The sequence below is a fragment of the Saccopteryx bilineata genome, chromosome 5, assembly GCF_036850765.1.
Source record: "Saccopteryx bilineata isolate mSacBil1 chromosome 5, mSacBil1_pri_phased_curated, whole genome shotgun sequence".
Lineage (NCBI taxonomy): Eukaryota > Metazoa > Chordata > Mammalia > Chiroptera > Emballonuridae > Saccopteryx > Saccopteryx bilineata.
Genome location: NC_089494.1, coordinates 113463275 through 113489871, shown reverse-complemented (window position 1 = coordinate 113489871; position 26597 = coordinate 113463275). Strand labels below are relative to the sequence as shown.

Sequence of the window (26597 nt, the reverse complement as noted above, 5' to 3'; positions counted from 1 at the left end):
TCATCTCTACTCATTTCCTGTGTCCATTCTTCATAGATGTTGTCCAAACCTCCACCATTCTTTCAAAATCTCTAGCTGCCCCTCTAGTTCCTCTCGCTTGCAATATATGGTCAGGCTATTCTTAGTATATTTTGTAAGCTATTGGTATACACTAAAAAATTTTAAATTTTAAAATTTTAAAAATAAAACAGGTTAGAGAAAGCCTTTTTCAACATAAAATATAGGCTATCACCTCCTTTATGTCTAAGGTTAATTACCCCAACTGCACTTCATAGTACCAGTTAGCCTTTGCTTGAAACTCCCACCTGCCTTGGCTTCATCCATAGCACTCTTCTGTTTTCTCTCTTACTTCTGACCACGCCCCCTTTTCCCTTCACCAGCTCCTGTGCCAACAAGCCAGTATGCCTCTTTTCACTGTCACATGCTGGTGACCTCATCTACTCCCACAGCTTTGTTTATTACTGCCAAATGCTGATGACTCCCTCCAATAACCCTGACTCAAGTATTCAACCCCTTATGACTCATCTTTATCAGATGTCTCTACATATCTCAACTTCAACATAAACCCGACTCATTAACTTTACCCACTGACCTTCTTCCCTGCATACTTCTTTTGGCTTATGGAAATACTATTCACCTACTTTCCCAAGAAAGAAAAATTTAGTTACCTTTGATACTTCTTCTTCCTTAACCTTCACACTCAAGTCAAGTTCAGGTGATTTAATCTAAAATTGACCTCAATGTGTCCCTCACTTTTCATTTCCAAAGTCGCTATCCATCTCATCCCTTTGACCCTCCACCTTATCTTACATATATCTACCCTACTGATTGGCAACCTAGGCTGTACATTAGAATCACCTGGGGAACTTTCAAAAATGTTAATACTTAGGACATATTCCAGACCAATTATATCAGAGCCTCTGGGGATTGGAACCAGGCATCAGTATATTTTTCTAGGTTCCCATATGATTCTAATATGCAGCCAGATTTAAAACTCTTCCAAAAGTGAAGACATGAGCCCACGGATTGAAAGTGCATACCAAATAACAAGCAAGAAAAAAATCTACAAATTAACAAGTCAAAGTGAAACTAAATAACCTTGAGGATAAAAAGAAAATCATGTAAAAGTTCCTGGAGAAAAAAGACAGATCGCCTACACCGATATCAGACTTGTTGTCTGCAGCATTAGATGACATTAGACAGTGAGTTAAAAATTCAAAGTGATGGGAGTAGGGAGAAAACTATGAACCTAGAATTCTATGGCCTGCTAAATTGTTCTTCAAGAACGAAATACTTTTCCAGACACACAAAAGTAAGACTCTAGTGTTTAAAGACCATCACTGAAAGAATCACCTTACAAAGAATCCACTTCATTATACAGATAAGTGAACCAAGAAAATCAGAGAGATATATAATGGCAACCAAGTCTGGATACTACCTAAAAAATGCAAGCTGTATGAAAGAGATGAACCACTCTGAGGTTTCAATGACCTTAGAGATGGTAACACAGTTTAGTGCAAACAAACTTCATAATAAAAGTATTAGCAGGGTGCTGGCTAGTTAATTTTAATTTTCTTGTTTTTTTATAGAATTTAGTCAGTTTTCAACTCAATTTCTTTAAATAATAAAGAGCACTGCCAATACAGCAATGTTAAAAGATGTTTACTACTTCCTCTCATTGCAAAGAAAGATATATTTATCTACTTATCAAAATATGAAAACCATTTTTTGTCATATCTTTTGTGTTTTCTAGATGATCTGAAAATAATTTAAGAAGTAATCATTCAATTACTGCATAATGAAACTGAAATTACCTTTCATATATCTTAGTAAATTCACCCATACATGTTAATTTCATTAAATTAATACTCAGTACTATACTGTATGTCTTAACACAAGAAAGAATAAAAGACTCTTAACCAAGAATATAATTATATATTTAATACACCTTGCTTTTAACATTAATTTTTAAAGTAAACACATCATAGACCTTATAATTTATTAAAGATTTATAGTGCTTACAAAGTTGATTCTAAAAAATATACCGTATTTGTTCTAAATGAATAATATCATCTGGAAGATAGAATAATAAATTATAGCAGTATGCTTACCACCACCATAGTTAAGATTGTGTACATATATTCAATATGAAATCCTCTTAGGATCTTAACACTTTCAGCCTTAAAATGTAAAAAAAAAAAAAAAGTACATTAAAGTTTGGCATACAAGGTCTGTCTGACAGCAATGGTTTTAAAACCAAAAATGAACAACATATCTAGTTAACATGTAAGAGAGCATGGGCACATGCACACCCATACACATTCTCTCCCTCACTGCAGCACAGTAAACACGCACAAACACATACACACCCAGAGTGAGCATATTTCATTCATCTTTGGGTATTCAGAATACTGCCATCAATTTCAAAAATAAAATTGGGGAAAACATTTACTGAAAATCTAAAAATACGTTCAAGCCATATTTACATGACTTTTAGTTGTTACCAAGATCTCTAACATGCATAACATGCCATTTCAATACATTCTTAAACAGGTTTGAACTATTTACTAATGGGCATATGGATATGTAAGTAATTATGTGCCCATCCATTCCCCAGATGACATTTCTCTGACAATTAGTCATACGACCCAGCCCAACTAAAGTGGTTTAATTTACACAACCCGATAGAATGAAAGAAGAGAACCCAATAGAATTAGAAACTTCATTTAGCTCCATTTGCAGTTTTTCAGGTGTTCCACATGCAAAAGCAGCAGGATTCAATATTGCAAATGACTATGAATATTACTTAACACTCTGTGGTACGACAGAAGGTCATTCTGTATTTCTAAAACATAAAGTATATTTATTCTAAGCAAGTTCTCCAATGGTCCTTACTTTTAATTATATAGCCTCTTCTAGATTAAAAACAATTTAATGCCAATAGCCTTTCCTGATCATCACTTTGACTTCCAGTAAAATCTTGTCAAAACAGAAAATTATTCTTTGGATTCGCTACAGTAATTTCGGTTTGAAAGATGTTCTATGGAAGTTCATTTTCATCATGTATTATTAAAACATCCAAAGTTCTCTGAAGCACTAAAATACAATAGGGTGGGGCAAAAGTAGGTTTACAGTTGTGAACACATGAAATCTTATTCTTGTATTATTATTTGTTAATTATCGTGTTACTGATATTTTCAATTTGAACAATTTGTAAACCTACTTTTGCCCCACCCTGTAAAAACTAACTGCACATTAGGGCACTCAGAGCTCAGACTGCAGTGATTAGAAAAATAAACAGGCACAACAGTATGTGAAAGACAATATATCAGCTTCCATTGGCTTTTTTGTTTTTTTCTTTTTGGCTCTCCTCTTATTTTATTACACTAAGTTTTAAAATGTTCAAAGCATTCCCATAATCCGCGTGACAGTAACAGAACAGTTTGGCACATCAACACTATGATACAATCAATACAGGGTATGCTTAAAAAATTAATTTAAAATTTTCATCTATTAATTGACATTTTAATGTAGTATATATATTTTTTACAGTTATTTAAGTCACATACAGAAAGGTTTGTAGCTGATTTCCAGAGGAAGCAATCACAGATTGCAGTAAGTGTGTGTGTGTGTGTGTGTGTGTGTATAAAAGAATCAAAGTAAAAACTGCATCCTGGCAATTTTATAGTCCATAGTTTCGTTGGTGTATCTATATCATTTACATGCCTTTTTCATCTTGTTTTTCTGTACAAAAAATATATTTTTGCTTTCTTCATTCCTGATGAGATTTTTCTGCAATAACTTTACATTCATACTGCAAAATTGAAAAGGTTAAAAGGTTAACAGAAAAGGTTTACTTGGAATAGCAATTTAAACTAAAAAGTTCTAAAATTAACACTTTATTAATTTATGCCCACTTTATTCCTCAAAGAATCTTGGAGTTCTACAACTACTAGGATTAAAAGACATATGTAATAGGAAAATAATTCACATTCTAGAAGTGAAAGAGGCATACACCAAAAGCAGGTGAGGTTTCTGCATTACAAGCAAATAATGACAGTATATGACTCAGGTCAGTCCTAGAATACAAAAGGAAGCAAAAGTAGTTTCTTTGAGTGCTCAGTACGGTGAATCAGCAAAGGAAAGGTAATGAACTTAAGGATAAGACTAATATAATAAATTCAGAAACTATTTTTTTCAAATCACTTCACAATTTAAAGGAAAAAGTCTATTACATTAGCAAAAGCTTCTAGTCAAAACAACATTTTAAAGTACCACTGTAAAAATGTATAATCAGGCCCTGGCTGGTTGGCTCAGCAGTACCGCGTTGGCCCGGTGTGTGGAAGTCCCAGGTTCGATTCCCAGCCAGGGCACACAGGAGAAGTGCCCATCTGCTTCTCCATCCTTCCCTCTCTCTTTTCTATCTCTCTCTTCCCCTCCTGCAGCCAAGGCTCCATGGGAGCAAAAGTTGGCTTGGGCGCTGAGGATGGCTCCACGGTCTCTGCCTCAGGCGCTAGAATGGCTCCAGTTGCAACAGAGCAATGCCCTAGATAGGCAGAGCACTGCCCCCTAGTGGGCATGCCAGGTGGATCCTGGTCAGGCTCATGCAGGAGTCTGTCTCTCTGCCTCCTGCTTCTCATTTCAGAAAAATGCAAAAAAATAATAATAAAAATAAAAATAAATAAAAATGTATAACCACAATTCAAAATAAAAGAAAGCAATATGCTTAAAATAATTGGGTAGTTATATTATCAAAAAGACAGCAACATAAAACACCCAACTATCCTACTAATTTAAATGGTAAAAGTGACAACCCTTGGTGTGGCCTTTGAATGTCATGCCTGACCCTTGCCACATATGATGGGTTATCAACAATGTTCTCTCCTTTGCAACTAAAATAATCAAACATCTTGATTTGCTTAAGATAGTTCCAATTTATATCTATTGTAGCAATGTCATTATTAATAAAGCCTCTTTTCACTTTTAAAATTGCTCCTTTTTGAGGAATAGAAACCTATAAATTAAAAAAAAAAAGAAACCTATAAATTGGTTAAAGAAGGAGAGAGGGAGGATAAATCATATCACCCTACCCATAACACATCATAGCTTTCCTATCTAAGTGGTTTCTTTAACTTTTAATACACTTGTGATTAAATTCTTTCAAATGATTTATTTCAATGGAATTGCAGAGAGAAATCAAAAGAATGCTGTCTTCATGAACTGCTTTCCCTGAAAGAAAGACTGTCATTTGGAGAACACTTGTCTTCCATCTCAATAACAGGAAAGTGATCATATAAGCATCCACTTACCATTGCCAGTTGTCGACCAATGTTTCCCATTGTTATGCCTCCAGCAAAAAATATACATGGTAACCAAGAACGAACATAGAGAAAATCTGGAGATGTGTATCTAGAATAACAGATATGTTTTTAACTGTACAGTGACACTTATTAAAATAATTACAATAGAGGCCCTGGCCGGTTGGCTCAGCAGTAGAGCGTCGGCCTGGTGTGCGGGGGACCCGGGTTCGATTCCCGGCCAGGGCACATAGGAGAAGCGCACATTTGCTTCTCCACTGCCCCCCCCTCCTTCCTCTCTGTCTCTCTCTTCCCCTCCTGCAGCCGAGGCTCCATTGGAGCAAAGATGGCCCGGGCGCTGGGGATGGCTCCTTGGCCTCTGCCCCAGGTGCTAGAGTGGCTCTGGTCGTGGCAGAGCGACGCCCCGGAGGGGCAGAGCATCGCCCCCTGGTGGGCGTGCCGGGTGGATCCCGGTTGGGCGCATGCGGGAGTCTGTCTGACTGTCTCTCCCCGTTTCCAGCTTCGGAAAAATAGAGGAAAAAAAATTAATAATAATAATAATTACAATAGAAACAAGTTACTCTTCAGATGAATGTGGCTAACCCAATTTTAAAGTCTCAATTCTGAATTCAGTTATCATTTATCTATTTTAGCAAACAAGCACCAAAAAGAATACTTACTGATAAACACCATTATAGACTAGCAGTTGAGTAACCAACGTTGCCAAGAAAGCAATTCCTATGCCAAGGCCAAAACCAGTTCTAGATCTATCAAAGGTCCACCACAGTCCAATGGAGAGTGCAGCCAGTGTGAGAGACAACTGGATGTTGTTATCAAAGTCCACTTTCTGAGACCAGCGTTAAAGAGCCATCTCAAAACTTAAAACCAAATATCACCTATTTATTTTTCTAAAATAAGAAATGTTACCATTAAAAAGGAAATTAATTGCTTATTTACAGAGCATTTAGTCTTTTAATACAATGTATGAGATTAGATGGGATTAAAATTATCTCTGATATTTACTAAAGACAGACAGAGGGCATGATATTTCATGAATAGATCCTAGCAACCTCAAAAAACAAAAATCCACCCTATATATATGCCCAATTATAAGATCTGACCCATTATTTAAAAATGGCTTTCTTTTTTGAAAAATGTTAACTGGAAGCCCCAGGACACAAATTTTGCTAAAGAAATACGTTTTTGCTAAAAAGAAAATCACTATTACTTCTCAAATGGGTTGAGAATTAGTTGAGAATCATATAGGAACGTGAAAATATAAGAGTTGACAGCTATTTAACAGGGTCCACATTTTCTACATGATTTACTGACAGACACATTTTATAATAATGCAGTTCAGAAACAAGAGTACCAAGGACACAGTATCCCTTTCTATTATGTCAACTGTTCTAGTTTTAATTTGTTGAGGATAAAGCCTTGAAGTGAACATTATCTTGCAACCTGCCAGGCTATTTTGGTGCCTGAGACATTCTGGTTTAGGAGAGTTTGCTCAAATGATATTTTATTTCCATCACCTACTTAAGCATCTATTCACAAAAGTATAGCCCTTTTCTGTTGCAAAATCTCTGAGCAAAATGATTTACACATTCAATTTTCTCATTTCTTTGCTAGAGGATTACACTAAAGGAATTAATTTCAAGTATCATTAAAAGGACATTATCTATGTCCCAAAGGCCACATCTTCGCTCTATATCCAGCTCCCCAGGAGAGAGTACATATCTCACCAGACTAACTGGCCATGCTGCAAATACAGAGAAGAGAGAAGTTTAAAAAATGAATACAAACCACTTATGAAGTCAAATTTATCTAAGTCTATGTTATAAATTTGTAAACACTTTGGGTTTTTCTTAAAGGATATTCATATTTAAATATTTCATTGAGAGAGAAAGGAATGACCAAAGAATTTAAATTAGATATATAAACTTTTTTAAATTCCACAAATAGTCTACTTTTTTTTTTTTAAACTATTTTTTTAAATTTTATTTATTCATTTTTAGAGAGGAGAGAGAGAGACAGAGAGGGAGAGAGACAGAGAGAGAGAAGGGGAAAGGAGCTGGAAGCATCAACTCCCATATGTGCCTTGACCAGGCAAGCCCAGGGTTTCGAACTGGCGACCTCAGCATTTCCAGGTCAACGCTTTATCCACTGCGCCACCACAGGTCAGGCCATAAATAGTCTATTATAATTTGTCAACTTAAACCTAGCTGAAATGTCTGAGATAGGAAGGTCTAATCCAGCAGACAGAATTTCCACACTCCTGGGGAGAAGATGGAACATTCCTAGAGGGGAGTCAGGATCTCTGGCTCATGTCTCAGCTCTGGCGCAGCCTCATAGTGTGAATGACCAAGCAAAGTACTTGACCCCTTGAGCTTTCATTTGTTTTATTATCTTTATAAAGAAAATGTGGAACTAGGTGATATCTTTTTTCTTCTAAATATATTCTATGAGTCTATCTTTTTAAGCCTCCTAACCACTGGACTTGTTATAAAATCCTAAATATCCAAGACTTCCCCCAAACTAAACATGTTGGAAAATTCTTTTATACAAAAGGAAATGGAAAACCAACACAGTAACAGCCACCAAGGACCTCCAACTGCACAGACCTCCCAGTGCCAGAACAACTGTGAACAGCTGGGCAGGTGTGTTTGCAGCATATAGGACCCTGCCTCTTTTCTTTGGCTCCTTTTCCCAAGCTCCCCCAAAGACCTCAATACTTTCTGTGATAGGCACAGCAATCTACTTGCCACATGACCCACCCTCTCTCCAACCAACTGCCATTCCTGAGTCCAGTGCAGTTACAAAAGGAAACCTTGGTAGCCTGAGTCACATTCCCTGTTCTTCCCAAGATCAAAGGCCCCGCCATGTCCATTTTCTAAGCCACATCTTCTAGAAAAGGGAAGACTGAACTAGTATTTCCAAGATCCTCTTCTACAAAGGGAAGTTGGGGGTGAGGGAGGATGATAGAATAAAACCTTATGAGGGAAAAACTTTTGTTCTGAGGTAGACATTATTTTCCTGAGAGGTATAAGGCAGGAGGGAAGAAGGGAAATAGAAGCTACGGTGCCCTTCGAGCTAGGACACTATAAACATGATTATTAATCACTAAATAAAATGTCAAAATCCTTAAATGACCTAACTATAAAAATATGTGGTTTGATAGTATTCATTAAAACCAATAACTGACAGTCTTTTTATTTTAATTATAGGCTCTTAAAATGAAAAACAAAACAAAACAAAAAGCTAGTACCTGAAGCCACCACTTGTCTGTACTGGCAAACCTTAAATGAAAAAAAAAGGGAAAAGAGCCCTGGCCGGTTGGCTCAGCGGTAGAGCGTCGGTCTGGTGTGCCGGGGACCCGGGTTTGATTCCCAGCCAGGGCACATAGGAGAAGCGCCCATTTGCTTCTCCACCCCCCCCTTCCTCTCTGTCTCTCTTTTCCCCTCCCGCAGCCAAGGCTCCACTGGAGCAAAGATAGCCCGGGCGCTGGGGATGGCTCCTTGGCCTCTGCCCCAGGTGCTAGAGTGGCTCTGGTCGCCGCAGAGCGATGCCTCGGAGGGGCAGAGCATCGCCCCCTGGTGGGCAGAGCATCGCCCCTGGTGGGCGTGCCGGGTGGATCCCGGTCGGGCGCATGCGGGAGTCTGTCTGACTGTCTCTCCCCGTTTCCAGCTTCAGAAAAATACAAAAAAAAAAAAAAAAGAAAGAAAAGAATCCTTTGAAAATATACCTGTTTCAATGCTAGAGTTACCAAAACTATATGTAAGTAATTTAGTAACTTAATTTAACAAAAACGTGCAAATGTTTTAAATATGCAAATTTTCTAAGTTATACTGAACAAATGGGATTTAATGAAAGGATAAACCCCACACTGTAGCAGCATCACATAGACGCCACTGTGATGTTTCAACAATACTACGCGCATTCTTTTTATGGCTAAGTGGGCACATCACAATTTGACAACAGTGAAGTTGCAAAGGACCATTTAACCTTTGGTTTGTCAGGAGCTGCTTTGTTATCATGCACTTCATTATGGCAAAAAGGATACAGCGCTGGCATGATTTATACCAACAAAGACGGCTACGCACCGCATTACACTGGACCACTCTCTTTTAAATTTATGTGGTTCTCCTAGATGCCTGTCAATGCAAGGATATAATAACCCAATCACAGCTGTGGAAATAAAAGAGAAAACAATTAAGCCATCTCCAATGTGATACTGGCGAAACTTAGGCTAAGAGTCACTACAACCACTATAAGTATTTGAAAGATTCTTTTTAAAAGTTCTTCAAGTTACTTAATGTCAATTAAACTTACCTCCTAAAAGAAAAAAAAATGAGAACACCACTGAAGAAGGCATTGTGAATGATTACACAGTATTTTAAATTACAATAGGCAAAATACAATTTTAGTCTATGATTCACAATTTAGCAGATTGGACTAGATGAGTCATTCTACTTTTCTCTACTAATATTCATAAGACTTGAGAAGCATCAAACCAGTTGGTAGTTAAGCAATGTTCTAAGCTGTATAACCATGAAATGTTCTATTAAATGCTACAAACTGAAGAGCAGCTAGGAGCTAAACATGTACAAGCTCATCACACACACACTGTTCAGATGGCCACATCTGTCCTGCTACACAGACTGTCTTTGCCCCTCCAGCTTCTTGTCTCAGTCTCCTGTGTCTACCACCTTGATCTGATACTTCCTTCCACCCTGGCCCTCTAATGAGCCTCTAGGTTATATTCAATATTATCAAAGTGGGGAAACTCACAACAGAAATCTACATATAAGACTCATTCTTCACACAGAAAAAAATGGAGAAACATGGTCCATAAGAATTACAAATTTCTGGTAAAAAATTATATTCACTGTAAAATGTAAGAAATCATTTTAGTACATTTCTTACTTTTGGAAGGAACATCTTGACTGCTAACTGTGTAATTAATTATGACTAGCATATGCAAAATGTCCATAATTGAGACTCAAAATATTCTCACCCAATTTTTAACTTAAACACTTGTCAAACCTCAATTTCTTATTAATTTAGATTTAAAATGCTTACTTATAAAAATTTTAATGAACCAAAACTTTCTTCAACAAAGTATAAGGAAAATGTATTTCTCCAGATTAAATGTAGCAAATCAAAGCTGCCTGGAAATTTCCTGTTCATCTTTCTAAAAACAGAATGGTTATGCTACCATCAGGAAACAGATACACAACTGTCACATCAGCTGAAAAGCATGTTTAAAATACCCTATACCAACTATGGCATCCTGTGAAATGACTGTACCAAAACCCATGTGCCTGAGGGTCAGAAGCTCCTGCCTGGCATGATGGTGGCTAGCTATACCTCACAAACATTGCATTCAATCTTCAAGAAAAATGAAAATCTATTAATAACAACAAATGACAGGCTAGCAGACCAATGGGGCAGCATGAATGAGGTACACGATCACCCTTCCATCTAGAGGTGAGACGCTGCAATGGTGTGTATGTTTCCTAATCCACAAGACACCTGAATGTGCTCTTTTCTGAGTTAGGCTTTTGTTGAATGTAGATGATTCACAATCAAGAGATTAACAACAAACTTTAGTTTCAGCAGAGCTCCAAAAACTACTAGTAAATTTAAAAGTTTTACATCACAACAGGTCCTTGAATAATGTCATTTCACTCACTGTCATTTCATTACAACATTGTAGGAACTGAAACCCTTGTTTGTATCAATCAGCCTATAATAAAAGTGGTTCTGTTATCCCTTATTTCAATTAAAGCTGCAGAACCTGACTTTAAGCGGGGACTTACTGTATACTCCTATTTAAAAGGCCACACTTTAAAATCCTCTCAGGTTAACTGATAGCGTATCTAAATTTCTACAAAATTAAAGTGGCAACCAGCATGCCTAAGAGTTGAAATATATCTAAATGAATATTACTTTTATTTTCTTATGCGGTCATGAAACCAACAGCTCATATGTCATTCTTCATTCTCATTCTTGCTCTCTCTCTCCTCCCCTTGCCTGTTGCTAGGTAAAATCAACTAAGATCAGGCATTCCAAGTCGATTTTCCTCAGCAGCTAATGCCATAGGGAGAGAATTATCACATAGAGAGGGTTGTCGTGTGTGCAAAGAAACAAATAAGTTGACTATATTTTTATGCATGTGATGTCAGACTCTCAAGCGAGAGACAACTGAGGAGAGAAAGCAAAAATACAAAAGGAATGTCAACTGCCATGCTGCCAACCTTGGGATTTGCCAATAAAAATCAAATCCACTGAGTATGCATGGTTTTCAGTTGCTCAATGAGAGGAAGAATTCAAGAAGTTTGTCACTTCCCATTATATGTCTTCTTCCTTCCCTATAAATAAAGGCATGGCAGAGTCTGATAGCAATGTCTACAGCACAGGGAAGCTTCACTGCTTAAGAGCTCAGTATAGTATGTCCGGTCTTCTTTTCCTCTTTGTCCACTTTCTTTTCTTTTAAGTGAGAAAAAAGGGAGATTGTGAGACAGACTCCCACATGCACTCTGACCGGGTTCCACCCAGCAACCCCTATCTTAGGCCAATGCTCAAATCAACCAAGCTATTTTTAGCACCCGAGGCTGACACTCAGACCAACCAAGCTATCCTCAGCACCCGGGGCCAATGCTTGAATCAAGCTACTGACTGCAGGAGGGGAAGGAGAGAAAGAGAAGAAAAAGAAGGAAAGAAGCAGATGTTTGCTTCCTTTGTGTGCCATGACTAGGAATCTAACCCAGGACGTCCATATGCTGGGCCGATGCTCTATGCACTGAGCCAACCAGCCTGGGTCCTCCACTTTCTTATTTTAACAAGTAAGACTGTTACAAGTATGCCTGTGTAAAATCATATGAAACAAGTCCTGGTTAATCAGGTGATTCTCTGATGCAAACTCATATTTCTTGGGATACTGGCATTCCTCATTTCATTGCACTTGGCTTTCCTGAGCTTTGCAGATATAGTGTGTGTGTGTGTGTGTGTGTGTGTGTGTGTGTGTTTACCAATTTGAAGGTAAGGCCCTCCATTAGCAAAAAGATTACAACTCACTACAAGCTCAGATGATAGTCAGCATTTTTTACAATAAAATATTTTTTAGTTAAAGTATGTATTAATACTTTGTTTTTTTAACATAATGCTATTGCACACTTAATTGGCTACAGTATGATGTAAACATAATTTTTATATGCCCTGGGAAACCAAGAAATTCGTGTGACTCTCTTTGTTGCAATATTTGCTTTATAGTGGTGGTCTGGCACCAAGCCCACAGCATTTCTGAAGTATGCCTGTATATTTATTCCCCGTGACCAGTCACAGCCTACCAAGCTATAAACACAAAACAAAGTTGGTAAAACATCAATTCTGTCATCCTTTTTTACGGCAATGTGTTTAATGCAGTACTACACTAAACAGAACAGTTAAATCAAACATTTTGCCCAGGAAAATGGGCTGAATAAACAAAACTAATGAATGAGATATACTGTCATGGAAAACTATTACAGGAGAGACAAAGTTTTGCCCCCACAAGTGTGTCTGGTTTTTGGTATTTGTGGACAATTTAAAAAGAAAAAAGAAAAAAAGAGGTATGTCACAGTCCCAAAGTGACCAGAGAAACCACTGAATCCACTGCGGCACTGACAGGGCCCAGTGAGGTCCCCATCTCCTCCTGGGTGTGCTGAGCAGGAGGCGTGCTGCAGTGTAAGGGAAGCTTCACAGAGGAGCTGATACGTGAGGCAGGAGAGTGTCACAGGCAAGTGATGTGGAAAGGCCTCTGTGACCAAAGCAAAGCATCTGAGAACAGAAACACCCAGTATCACCTGTAAGCGTCAGGCAGAAACGGAGCTCAGGATCCAGAAAGACTCCTAGCAAGATAAAAGTCAGCAAGGGCCATGTCATAGGGACTTTACCCGGCAAACAGTGAGAACTAAGAAAATAATGCCATCCCCCTGCACCAGATGGAGAGGTGACTGCTCTTACAGTAGTGCATGCACAGTGCATGACAGGGGAGGGAGGCTGCAGGATGCTGCATCAGAGACAGAAAAGACTGAAAATTCCCAGCAGAGTGGTATAGGGCCTGGCCTAAGCAAGAGACAGAGAAAAGCAAGTTACCACAGTTCTCTACTATACTGCTCACAAAAATTAAAGGATATTTAAAAATGAATATGAAGCGATAAAATATCCCCTAATTCTTGTGAGCAGTTAGTTGTTCCTTCAGAAGCACCAATAGCAAATTTCTCAGTCCTCTGTCTTTTACAGAAAGGTATCAAATAACCAAGGCCCTCTGTTTCCATGCAGAGTTGGGGGGCTGTGGAGCCCCTCCAGAGGTGCCTCCTCAGTCTATGAAGATTAGTTGGACAGGAAAATCAAAGGACAATTATCAGTTTTTCTGATTTAAGGTGGTGAGAGCCTAGAGAGCTTTGAATACATATCAACACACAGACACAAAAATATATGCATACTACACACACACACTCTCCACACATGTTTCTTACTTCATTTATTTTTCCTTGATATTTTCCCAAAATTGCAGGGGAGGGAGGCAGCAATTATGCAAAAATCCATTTACCATTTTTGGCAACTTTCCCAAATCTGGTATCTTCATCCTCATCTACTGCACAATATGACTTACCCAACCAAATCAGTAACAGAGGTAAGTGAAATCTAGATTTCCTAATGCTTCTGCTTTCTTTTGCCCAGGCGGCTCATGGAATGCACTGCTTTCAGAAGAAACAGTTAAGCAAGTCATGTCAATCACCTAGTAAAAAGCTGTAATGTTGGCCCTGACTGGTTGGCTCAGTGGTAGAGTGTCTGCCCAGCCTGTGGAAGTCCCAGGTACGATTCCCCGCCAGGGCACACAGGAGAGGCACCCATCTGCTTCTCCACCCCTCCTCCTCTCCTTCCTCTCTTCTCTCTCTTCCCCTCCCGCAGCCAAGGCTCCACTGGAGCAAAGTTGGCCCGGGCGCTGAGGATGGCTCCATGGCCTCCACCTCAGGTGCTAGAATATCTCGGATTGCAGCGGAGCAACATCCCAGATGGGCAGAGCATCGCCCCCTGGTGGGCATACCGGGTGGATCCCTGTAGGGTGCATGCAGGAGTCCGTCTCTCTGCCTCCCCTCCCCACCCCCCCTGCCAAATTCTCACTTTGGAAAAATATAAATAAATAAATAAATAGCTGTGGTGTTAAGTTTGCCAGTGTGAACAACCTATTGGATAGGAGAGAAGTAAGTAGGGACAAGCATTAATAGTGAGAATTTTCCCTCCCAAGTGTGACTGGTAGCCAGAGTGCCCAGTTCACCCTGCTCTTCTCCGTAACAGAGGTGCAGTGAAACCTCAGTTAACTTTTCCTGCCCAGCCCAGAATGTGCGACCCCTGCCAGTGCCTCCCACTCATTAGGCTGGAGGCTCTGGAAGAGCATCCAGAGTAGAGGAGGTATGCACAAGCAGCTTCCTCCTCGCCCTTCGCCAGCAGGGGACATCTGACTGAGCAATTCCATTCAATGGCTCAGGGATGCGGGGTCCATTAGGATCCTCTCATCACTTCAGCTCCCTCATCTCCCACAAAGCAGGCACAATGCCATACATCTCACTCCCAAAGTTGCCCTGCAAATCCTTGGGGTTAACTGATGTGCCTGCCTAGCACATTAGGAGACATTCAGTAAGTAATTGTTTCCCTCCTCTGACCTTCCTTCTATTTGTCTATTCTCAAAAGATGTTCTTCCAAGTCACCAAAACCTGCTATTGGTAGACAGTCAGCAGTTACCATAGTAGACAGCAATTATAGTAGAAAATAAACAAAGAACTAGAAAAAGTTGTTGGGAAAACCTTTTCTCTTTTCTGAATTTTCACATGATACCACAGAGAATGATGAAATATAATTTATGGTATCTTGTCTTTGTTTGGACTATTTAAATTTTCTCAGGAAATAATAATACCCTATGGACAGTAAAAATCATCACCTTTACAAGTTCTCTTTCGATGTGAACATTATAATAGTAAGACATCAATATATGAACTACACTAAAACCTTACCATTACAATACTCTTCCACCCATGCAATGGCATTATGTAATTGTCTAGTGGGTTTTACTAGGTCACTCAAAACGTCTCATCCCTTCCTGGCCGGTGGGCTCAGCGGTAGAGCGTCGGCCTGGCTTGCGGAGGACATGGGTTCAATTCCTGGCCAGGGCACATAGGAGAAGCGCCCATTTGCTTCTCCACCCCCCCCCCTTCCTCTCTGTCTCTCTCTTCCCCTCCCACAGCCAAGGTTCCATTGGAGCAAAGATGGCCAGGGCGCTGGGGATGGCTCCTTGGCCTCTGCCCCAGGCGCTAGAGTAGCTCTGGTCACGGCAGAGCGACGCCCCGGAGGGGCAGAGCATCGCCCCCTGGTGGGCGTGCCGGATGGATCCCGGTCGGGCGCATGCGGGAGTCTGACTGTCTCTCCCCGTTTCCAGCTTCAGAAAAGAAAAAAAAAAAGTCTCACCCCTTTTCTTCCAACCTCCAGCTCTAGGATGTAAGTCAAGAAAGACCTACATCATATTGTAAAGTATTCATGTATATTATGTATAATATTTAAAATAAAAAAGAGCCATTTTTTTCCCTCATCAAAATTTCTTTCTGCCACACAATTATGGCTTACATTACTTTATTATATAAAATATTATAAACCTAATGGTCTCGGGTCATTAGGAAAAGCTGAAGAGCTACCCATTACAAAAGATCAGCATCATCAATAAGGCTTCTGATATGCTCCACTTTATCCATTACATATTGTCCACCAAAAAAAGATCTCAAGTATCAAATAAGCTAATAATGATTTTAAACAAAGAAAATCAGCCCTGGCCAGTTTGCTCAGTGGATAGAGCATCAGCCCGGCATATGGACATCCCGAGTTCAATTCCTGGTCAGGGCATACAGAAGAAGAGACCAACTGCTTCTCTTTTCCTCCCCCTCTCCTTCTTCTCTTTTCGCAGCCAGTGGCTTGATTGGTTTGTGTCAGCCTCGGGCGCTAGGGATAGCTCAGGTGATTCGAGCATTGGCCCCAGACAGGGGTTGCCAGATGAATCCCAGTCAGTGTGCATACGAGAGTCTGTCTTTCTATATCCCCTCTTCTCACTTTAAAAAAAATCTACCTTACTGATCTCTTCAAGCATGGATTATTCTTAAGGTACATCTAGAACATGATGCCAAGGAAAGAAGCATACACAAAACCTAAAAAATAAACACATGAAGCTTTAAACTTGAACAAAACTGTCTTTCAAGCTTTTATCTACTTCAAAAAGAAGACCATTACACAGCCTTCAAACCAAACCCTTCAAGCCAAACAGGAGTAATCATCACTAAAATAAAATAAGACTTATAGGAGATGGATTGAAAATACGACAAAATGAAGAGGTTGCAAGCCTCATCCCTAAGGGAACCAGGTTTTTAGGATTACATTTTTTGAAAGTCATTGGTCAGATAGAAATCAGATACAAAAGAGTACATACCCTATGGTTCCATTTATATTACATTTTATAACAGGCAAAAATAAGTTAGTCATAGACAAATCAGTGGCAGCCTGAGGATGGGGTGGGAAGTGGACTACAAGAGGGCACGAGAGACTTGTGGGTAATAGACATGCTCTGTAACTGGATTGTGATGGGAGTTACACGACTGTACGCTTTTGTAAACTAATCAGATTGTTCATTTGAAACAGGTAGTTATGGTATTTAAATCACACCTCAATGCCATTCATTGGTTGTTGTAAGTATTGCTTAGACAAAACCCACACTCACACACCCCGTTCTCTCCCTGCCCGTCCTAGACAGGACTTCCACGTACCTGAGGCACTGCCACAGCACGGCGGCACCCACCACGCTGAAGAGAAGATGCTTGCAATCACGTCAGGTGGGAAAAGCGTCACATTTCTCTGAATCTGAAGTAAATTTAACACTAATGCCAGAAATACTCCAATGAAAAATAGCACTACTCCTCGAATCATCAAATTTACACTCCGGCTAGTAACAGATGAGATATAGGGGCCATGCTTTTTGGGCCCAGGTGACTCTGTCTCTCCTTCCACCATGGTTTCATAAGTTCAGTAAGACAGGGAGAAAAGGAAAAAAAGGCTTCTCCAGTGAACAGACAACTGTCTGTGAATCAGAACAGATTGGCTTTTCAACAGAACCACATCTTGTCCTAAAACAGGACCTATCAGAAATCCTGCAAAAGATTAAAAAAAAAAATCAATGTGGGTCTAATATATGGTTGTATATTTTTCCTAATTTCAATACAAATTAATTTAAAAGGACAAATAATAAAATAGCAATCTTATATTTTACTTAAATTACTTTACTGAATAAAAAATGTTTTAAAAACCATTTTTATATGAATGATATAATTTCTAAAAAGTGCAACACTTCGTATTTACAAGGACAGAATAAGTAACCTAAAAGACTTAAAGGTTAGAATCATAGGAAGAAGAGCTTGCCCTACCTCAGAGAAAAGTGGAGCAGGTTATATGAGACAGTTCCATTAAAATCTGGAAAATCAAAATTCAGATTTCTATTTCTTCTACCTAAATCTTTATACTTTACAGAAAAAAATAAATTTATGCTTTACAGAAAATTAACACATTCTGAATGAAAATGTTGACTTGTTCACAATAAAATGTAACTTGCTTATAAGGACAACCTTCAGTGGGGAGCAAAAGAACATATTTTAAAGTTTAATGCTTTTATATTTGAATTTCTGCACAAAAGTGTCTGACTAAGCAGTCCACCACTCAGACACCTACACATTTACCAAGCAGGGGCCAGCCCCAACCCATTCTCTCCAGAGTCATTGCTGTGTCCCACCCCTACCTTTCCCCCACCCACCCTTGATACAGTCATGGAAGCTTCTGTGACAAAGCTGGACTAGGAAGCAGAAAGAAAGCTAAGAAAATAAATAATAACTGCCCTGGTGGTCTGACTCAGTGGTAGAGCATTGGCCTGGTGTGTGCAATTCCCACGTTCGATTCCCAGTCATGGCACATAAGAGAAGTGACCATCTGCTTCTCCACCCCCTCTCTCTCCCCCCTCCCACAGCCGTAGCTTGAATGGTTCGAGCAAGTTGGCCGTGGGTGCTAAAGATGGCTCCATGGCCTCGCCTCAGGTGCTAAAATAGCTTGGTTGCTGAGCAATGGAGCAGCAGCCCCAGATGAGCAGAGCATCGTCCAGTAGGGGCTTACCAGCTGGATTCCGGTTGGGGCACATGCAGCAATCTATCTCACTTAATAAAAAAATAAAAATTAAAAAGGAAAAAAAATAAAAGAAAGAATAACCTATATTCTAACGAGTTTTATCCACAATACAGCTTGACTCCTAAAACCTAGAACTTTGCTAGTACAAGCAGTGTAGGTAGGTATTTGATTTTTCCTCTAACCAAAATGATCTTTCTTTTGTGTTTAAGACAACAAACATTTGAGGCTTTCCATGAGCTGTTTTAAGCAACTGAAAGATGGGCACTCATATAACTCTGGGAATAACTCTAAAAGCTAAGGCAATTATCATGTCCATGTTACAGGTGAGGCAAAAAATAAAAAATAAAAAAAAATAGAAGGTTAAGTCACTTAATCAAGATTACACTCCTAATAAGAGGCCAAGCTGAGATTCAAATCGGTGCTCTCTGGCTCCAAAGCCCTCATTCTAACCATGATGTTCTACCTCCCAAAGTGTCACATGTCTTCTATGTGTTGTCTATAAATAGTATCACTTTTAATGGGAAAATACTATATACTATACACACTAATACTATAAAACACTAATAAAATACTATACATATTATTTTTGCAGCTTAGCTTTATCCCCTCAATAATGATATATCTTGGACATCATCATACCACAAGTCAGCACATAAATGCTATTTCTTTGAATCTCAAAACAGTTTATTTAAAAGTGTAGGATGGCACTTCTAATGGCTGCCTTATAATATGTATAGTGGCTTTATGGATTATAAACTTTTAATGTAGGTCTTATTCACTATCAAGTCTCCACTGTGTCTATGTATCCAGAAATATGCCTGCCTAACCCACAGTAAGAACTCTATATATTCTTCATATTTTTAAATGAAATTGGGTTGACTCTTTTTGAATCAAACTACACTGTTAAAGTGGAAGGCAAACTGAGCACTTATGATTTAAGATACATTTCATCTAAGTTTCCAAGTTTCAAATTACATAACAAATAAACTTTGGAACAAAACCCATGTGCAAATTGAGGGAAGGGGGCACGGACCTTTGATGTAATCAGTATAAAAATGAGACTATCTGTAAGTACTAGCAACTTTATCTGTAACTACTAGCAATTTTCACAGCCTATCAGTTCCAGGTGATAAACACAAACAACTGACTTTTAGTGAGCTTCTGCCACACCCAGAGCCCCGTGCTCAACACCTAAGGGGGTAATTCCTTCCTCAAGATGGCCCTCACAACCTACTTAGTGTACAGCATAATAAACTCCACAGCTTAGACGACTAGAGAAAATTTTAAGTTACAGCTGATTCATAGGGAAATAGACTCTACACCCCAACTGAAATGCCCAGAAAACATCTCCTCCTGAACTGGTCTCACTGTACTATGCTGCATGTCATGTCACGTGTTGTAGTCACTTACGAGGTATTCAGTATCCACAGAATTATTATTCTTCATCATCATCATAACTACTGATAGAGCACCTATTTATGGAGGGCCTATTCCATACCAGACATACAGTAACTCTAATCTTAAAAAATAATCCTAAAGGTAGATATTATCACCTTCATATGACAAATGAAGATATTAAGTCAAAGAGATTTAGCCCCTGTTTATGTCACATGACATGCAATATTAGATCTAGAATGTTTCCTTATATCTGATTCTGAAACCCCTTCTATTCCCTCTAAACCTTGAGTCTCATTCCAGTTTAACTACTTACCCGAGTGTGTAGGAGAGGATCTGGTTACTGAAAATATAGGTATGAGACAGAATAGTAAGAAGCTAGGAAGATTCCTTGGCAAGTAGAATAGGGAAACTGAGACAGAAAGCTGATTCAAACTGGCCTCATCCAGCACCCTGACCCAACTGCCTCTTTCTCCCTTGTACATCCACCCCATTAAGCATTAAGCCCTCAGGACAACAAGGTTCTGATCAGCATTAAATAACCTTATAAATAAAGAATGGGGTCCACTGACCAGGGAGATGGAGTTTTGGTCAAACTAAAGATAACATCTAGGTCTCAATTGTGTTTCAGCTCTAGGCCCAGAAAAGCAGCAAAACCAGACAAAGCAATGCTATGGCTTACATCAGGACCAGCTGCACTGACTAATGACCACCTGCCCCAGCATGAACCAATCATGAGACTCCGACCCTGAAAGGACACACCTGGAAAGCTGGTGAATATTCTATTGAGATCTTCTCCTGAGACCTCCCCTAAAATTCCTGCCTTTAGAAAACAGATAAAAACCCGGAAGACAAAGAACCCAGAACATGTTCTCTCCCTGGGGCATGCCTGCACCTTTCCCCGCACTTTCTTCCCTCTGGCGCATACCTTTGCTTTCTTTCTCCTAAGCTCTAAGGAACCTTCTTTTGCTTCTGTAATTTGTTTCCTGAGTCCATGCATCCCAGCTGGTTCACTTCTTCTACTGCTGTGACTTTCTAAATAAACTTGTGCTAGAGATCTTGGCTCTGAATTCTTTGCCAAACTCAAGAACCAAGGTCTAACACTGCCACTAACAGGAAGACACAACAGAAGATAATCTCAACTACAATATAATCTCAAGGTACTAATGCCAATATAAGTAGATGACTGTATAATAACACAAAGACCATGAGAATAAATGTACAAACCCCGTAAAGTTTTCTTTTAGTGTACTAGATCAAAGAGCAAAACAAATCGTTTAAAGGAAAAAAAATCATATTGCCAACTCAACATACTGCTTTAGATCAACACTTGTCTCTTCACTTCCTAAATTTCCAATAGACACAGCAAACCCCCACTTTTACTGTTAAAACAGCTACAGGGGGACAAAGAATATGCAGTTAACCCTAGAACAATGTGGAGGTTAGGGGCACTGATGCCCTTGCAATCAAAAATCTGCATATAACTTCTGACTCCCCAAAAAATCTTAACTAGGGTTGGCTCTTGGCATACAGTGAGAGATTGGTTCCAGGACACCAAAATCCGTGGCATCTCCCCACATCTGTGGGTTCTCAACCATGGGTTGGAAATACTCTTTTCGATCCACAGTTGCTTGATTCCATGGATACAAAACCTGCGGTACTGAGAGCCAACTGTATTTATTGAAAAACAAAATTCTTTGTGTAAGTGGGCCCATGCAGTTCAAACCCATGTTGTTCAAGCGTGAACTATGTATACATTTAAGTAACCCAACCTGTTTATGTTTGTGATTTTCCCCCCCAAAACAGAATTAATGGCAAAGGATATTTTATATATAATAATGTTTTTGAGAATGCAAAATAACTTCAGTTTTAAAAGTTATTCCAGTTGTGGTAGGCCCCATCTCACAATCACTCACCAGTGGTTGTCAAAGGGCTTTGACATTTGGGGCTGGATAATTCCTTGTTGTGTGGAACTGCCCTAAGCATTACAAACTGCTAGCAGCCCTGGCTCATGACCACTAAATGCCACTACACGCCCTTTTCATGATTTGAGACAATTAAAAATGTCCCTACATATTTCCAAATGCCTCCAGAAAAGCCATGCCCTCCACTGAGAGCCACTGATTGCTAGGGACTCTTTCCTCATTCTATTTCAAGGCTGCCAGAGACTTTCTAAACTGTCTAGGTTTTTCTACCGCAGCTGTTTATTCAACCTTTCCTGGTAGTGCTTGTTTATAGTTTCCTACCTCACCCCAAAAATTTTCTTTAAAAATAACACAACATTTGTTTGATTTTTATTTGAATGTTTTTTAAGCTAATTTTTTTAGTCCAAAAACCTAAGTTTGCATTCGGTTGGCAACATAGCAGGCTTTGGGATTGGTCTCTTAATCTTGGTGTCTTCTCCCCATTTCCACTTAGCGGATGTTACTGTTGCTAGTTTTGCAAAAACCTAAGTTTGTGACTACATAAGAATACATGAGTATACAATTACTGTAGACAATTTAGAATCACAGTATCCTAAAATTTAAGAAAAGGTATGAACAGGGGAGATCATCTATTCTAAGGGGTATGTGAACCTAATGCAAAACAAAAACAAAAAAATGTACACATGTGCGTTTTCCTGGGAGAGTTCCACAATCTATATCAAGTACTCAAAAAGTCCACGATTCAAAAGAACCAGTGGTCTAACTGTTCTCTCAATTTACTGGTAAAGCAAATGAGACAGATGTGGTCAAGTGGAGTGACAAGATCAAGACTGTTCTACTGAATCTTGCTACCACAAACATGTAAAGTGAACTCCTGGAAATGGCTAGACTCATCAAAGGGATAAGAAATTCCACTAGACCATCCATTTCCCTACTGTGGAAAAATTAAGTTACTAAAAAGGAATGTTGTTTATATTAGTCACACACCAGGGGAATGTGTATTTTAAAGTGAAACCTCTTCACCTGACTAGTAGTGGCACAGTGGAGTCAGCCTGGGATGCTGAGGGCCCCAGTTAAAAACCCTGAGATCACCGGCTAGAGTGCAGGCTCACCTGGCTTGAGTGCAGGCTTGCCAGCTTGAGCACAGACTTGCCAGCTTGAGTGTGGGCTGGCCAACTTGAGCGTGGGATCATCAACATAATCTCAAAGTTGTGGGCTTGAGCCCAAAGTCGCTGGTTTGAGCAAGGGGTCACTAGCTCAGCTTGAGCCTCCTGGTCAAGGCATGTATGAGAAGCAGTATATAAACAACTCAAGTGAAGCAACAACTAGTTGATGCTTCCCATCTCTCTCCTCTCTCTCTCCCTTCCTGTTTCTCTCTCTCCAAAAAAAATAAATAAATAAGAATATAAAAAGTGAAACCTCTTGGAATAAGTACCTCCTAATTCATTTGGTTTTCTGATCACGTATTGAAATTATTTTCTTAAAACAAAGCAATCCTATACATTTAAATGCTACTCTTACATCAGTGATACATCTGACTCTCCAAAATTAAAAAATAATTTATATTTAAAAAATTTAGATTGCTCAAGAAATAATTTGCTAATCAGGGAAGAAGTCTCTGGTATAAAATATCTTTTTGAGCACAATCTCTCTCAATAGATCCTAAACAATAATCTTGGTAAACAGGTCGGTATTTTTAATCCCCATTTTATACAATAAAATAGGTTAAGTAACTTTCTGAGGTCATAAAACTGTTATCAGATAGCACCAGTATTAGCCCCAAGCACTCTGACTCCATGTCCAGAGCACTTTCCAATTCACTACATTGCTTCCATCTACAATACTGTACAGAAACAATTTAAGTGTCATACAAGAAATAGTTTTTACAGTCATGTTGTTAAAACTGTGAATACCAAAATAAGCTTTTTTCAACAACAGACAAAGAAAGAACTTCCACAGGACATAAAAAAATTCTACCTTGAGCCCTGGCCTACAATTTCTACTGAACAAAAAGATATGCAGTTTAAATAGTTTGGATAAATAACAAATCATCAAAACTGGAAAGACATTATTCCAGGTATGTGTGACTAACTGTTAGTGGATTAATATTAGTACTTCTATATAAATAAAAGAGGGTTATAAGTGATTCTGGCCTTTGTGAATGAAAATCAAAGTTGGTATTTGCCACTGAAACAATTTCGGGCACAGGCAACTGAAAACAAACACACAAACAAAATCCCCTAGTGACTTTAAGATCCAGTTGCATTCTAACAATTGCAACAACCCACTACATAAAACCAAACAAGATCATTCATCTTCCAATGATTAGTAGTCACAGAAGTATGTTTCCTCCCTCAGATTACCCTATTCTCCAAATGCTTAAGTCACATAGAGTACTAAATAATAAAATTAAATTACTACTTCTCATTTTTCCCCTATTATCTGCTCTCTTAACTAGACTGGCAGTCTCAAAATAGAATAAGCACCAACATTAGGAAAAACACACTTAAATCAATGAAAAAGTTTAACTCTCCTTAAATATAAGTACACACATGTGAGTCAGCAGCCAGACAGTAAAAACTTCCAGAAAGAAAAACATTTGCCTTAAAGACACTGAAACTCACCTTACCTCGCAACATTAAAACCCAAACACAGAAACCATTAAGCAAGCAGTATTCACATCCCATTACTGCTTTTAAATGTCAAACCTCAGTCTCTATAAAAATGTTACTCCACCGTTTGGGAATAATTTTCTGATAACAATGAAAATAAGCCGACTTTAAATTACTGAATTACATTTTATCCTTACCTTTTCAGCCTACCATAGGTAAAAGCGACAGCTGTCAGTTTTAAAAGAATCAACAGCTTTTCTAAATGTGCACCCTTCACTTTATATCAGATATCTATTGAGAACTCTAACAAAATGCACTATTCAACGTAATGTCCAGAGAAAAAATAAAGACAGAAAATAGAAAGAATACATGGCTAATTTTTTTTTTTGTGTGTGTGTGTGTGTGTGTGTGTGTGTATCCCATTAGTGGCTGCACCTTCTTTCTTGATTTTCACAAAGTGGTTTGTTATAGAGGACAAACCCAAAAGTTGAAAAATTCAACCTAACCACTCCTTGGCTGCCTTCATTCTTCCTGCACCCAGGACTGGAGTGTGTCCTTCCTGCAATCCTCAGCTCCACTGCAATACTATCTGGGCCAGTTTCAGTGACCCAGCTGTCACATCCATTCATTTCTTCTTAAAGCATTTCTTCATCAATCCTACAAAACAGTAAACTCTTCATGATATATTTTCCTAGACTATCTAGCTAACACCATACTCCAATAACTTTTTTTCCAGCACTAATTGGGCATGGGTCCTTGTCACTTCTCTTAGCACCCGCTCCCAGCCCCGCATTATACACATACTGCTCTCTTTTTCCAGGCTGCTAATCCCCACCGAACAACTTGAAATCCCCACGGTGATGGTTATCACCAACCGACTTCTAGGTCTTGACATACCTACACATCTTCTCCAAAGGTTTCCAACTCCGATCTAAAATGTCAAAGTCCCACTTTTCAACCTAATATCAACATACCTTTTTTGTAGATTCTAAACTTACTGTAATATCTGCCTTTTTTGGATGCATCCCTCTCCCAAGCCTGAGTCTCCTTGGCTACAAACCTCGCAAGTCCTGACAGCTCTATGCTTGACAGCTCGCCGACCTCCACTCCCATCAGATCTCGCGGGTCGCCCTTCCCGCCGCGCTCCAGCCTCCCTCCCTCTCGGACACTCTACCACTGTCCCGAGTCTTGGCCTCTCCTATGACCTCTCGCCGGCCCCGTGTCCCCTTCAGGACCTCGCCAACCCCTGTCCAGGTGAGCGGAAACCCTCGCCCTTCAGGCCCCATCTGTAGTCCTGTCTTCCGGCACTTGCCAGCAGAGTTCCTAAGATGCAAAGTCACCAGCAATTCCTCTTCCTGAAGGGGACCGACTACCTCTAGTCACTTCCCTCAGCACCAAGTCGCTGGCGCGTCGCAGGGACCCCTACTCACCCCCGCCTCCGCCATCTTCTGGGGTCGGCCCCGCCTCCCACCGCTCCGCCGCTTTCTTTTCCCCTCCCACAACTCCGCCTGAACCCCACTGCGCCTGTGCGGCCGACGTAGACGCACCTCAAAGATCGGGGCAGAATAGCTTCCGGTTATGACCAGCGCTCTTTGGTAGGCCCGTGAGCCGGAGTCAAAGGGGCTTCCGTTCCTCCGGAAATTAGTGTCTGGTTGTAGGCGTAGCCGGTCTAGGCAGTGGGAGGGTGCTAGATTAGCTGTTGTTGGCTGACCCGGCGGTCGTGGGTTGTAACTAGTACCCGGACCCTGTGGGTGGTGTAAGAGAATCGTACACTGATACACGCTCACTCTTCTGAAGGCGCACCTGCTGTCAGCGTGTCCTTCTCCTTGCAGTCGAAGGGAGGGCTGTGGAGAGCCGGCTGCCGGGTTCTTCAGCTAAGGATGCTGACTGTACCTTTGTGCTTTTGTTGGGCTTTACTCTTAACCTTATTTCACTCCTTACTAAGTCATAATTTCTTTTAGGAGAAGAGCAAAATTGATATTTTTCTTATCTCCGTTCCACAGCACTTCGTGCCGTTCTTATTGTTAATCATTCACCAGGTTCGAGCAGGTAATACGGTTTTCGTAGGAAGAGCTGATAGATTTACAGAAAAATAGAGAAAATACAGAGCCTTGCTT

The 26597-nt window shown here is 39.7% G+C and overlaps 1 protein-coding gene across 1 annotated transcript; it reads right to left on the bottom strand.

Moving 5' to 3' along the window:
- Positions 1-1926: 1926 nt before the first annotated feature.
- INSIG2 (insulin induced gene 2) lies at positions 1927-25961 on the bottom strand. Its single transcript, XM_066279577.1, has 7 exons — positions 25911-25961; positions 24987-25137; positions 17147-17527; positions 9361-9485; positions 5978-6144; positions 5310-5409; positions 1927-3814 (listed from the first exon to the last, which is right to left on the bottom strand). Exons 3-7 carry the CDS (start codon positions 17388-17390, stop codon positions 3773-3775), a joined length of 678 nt encoding a protein of 225 aa, XP_066135674.1. The 5' UTR covers positions 17391-17527; positions 24987-25137; positions 25911-25961; the 3' UTR covers positions 1927-3772.
- Between the last annotated feature and the right edge of the window lie 636 nt (positions 25962-26597).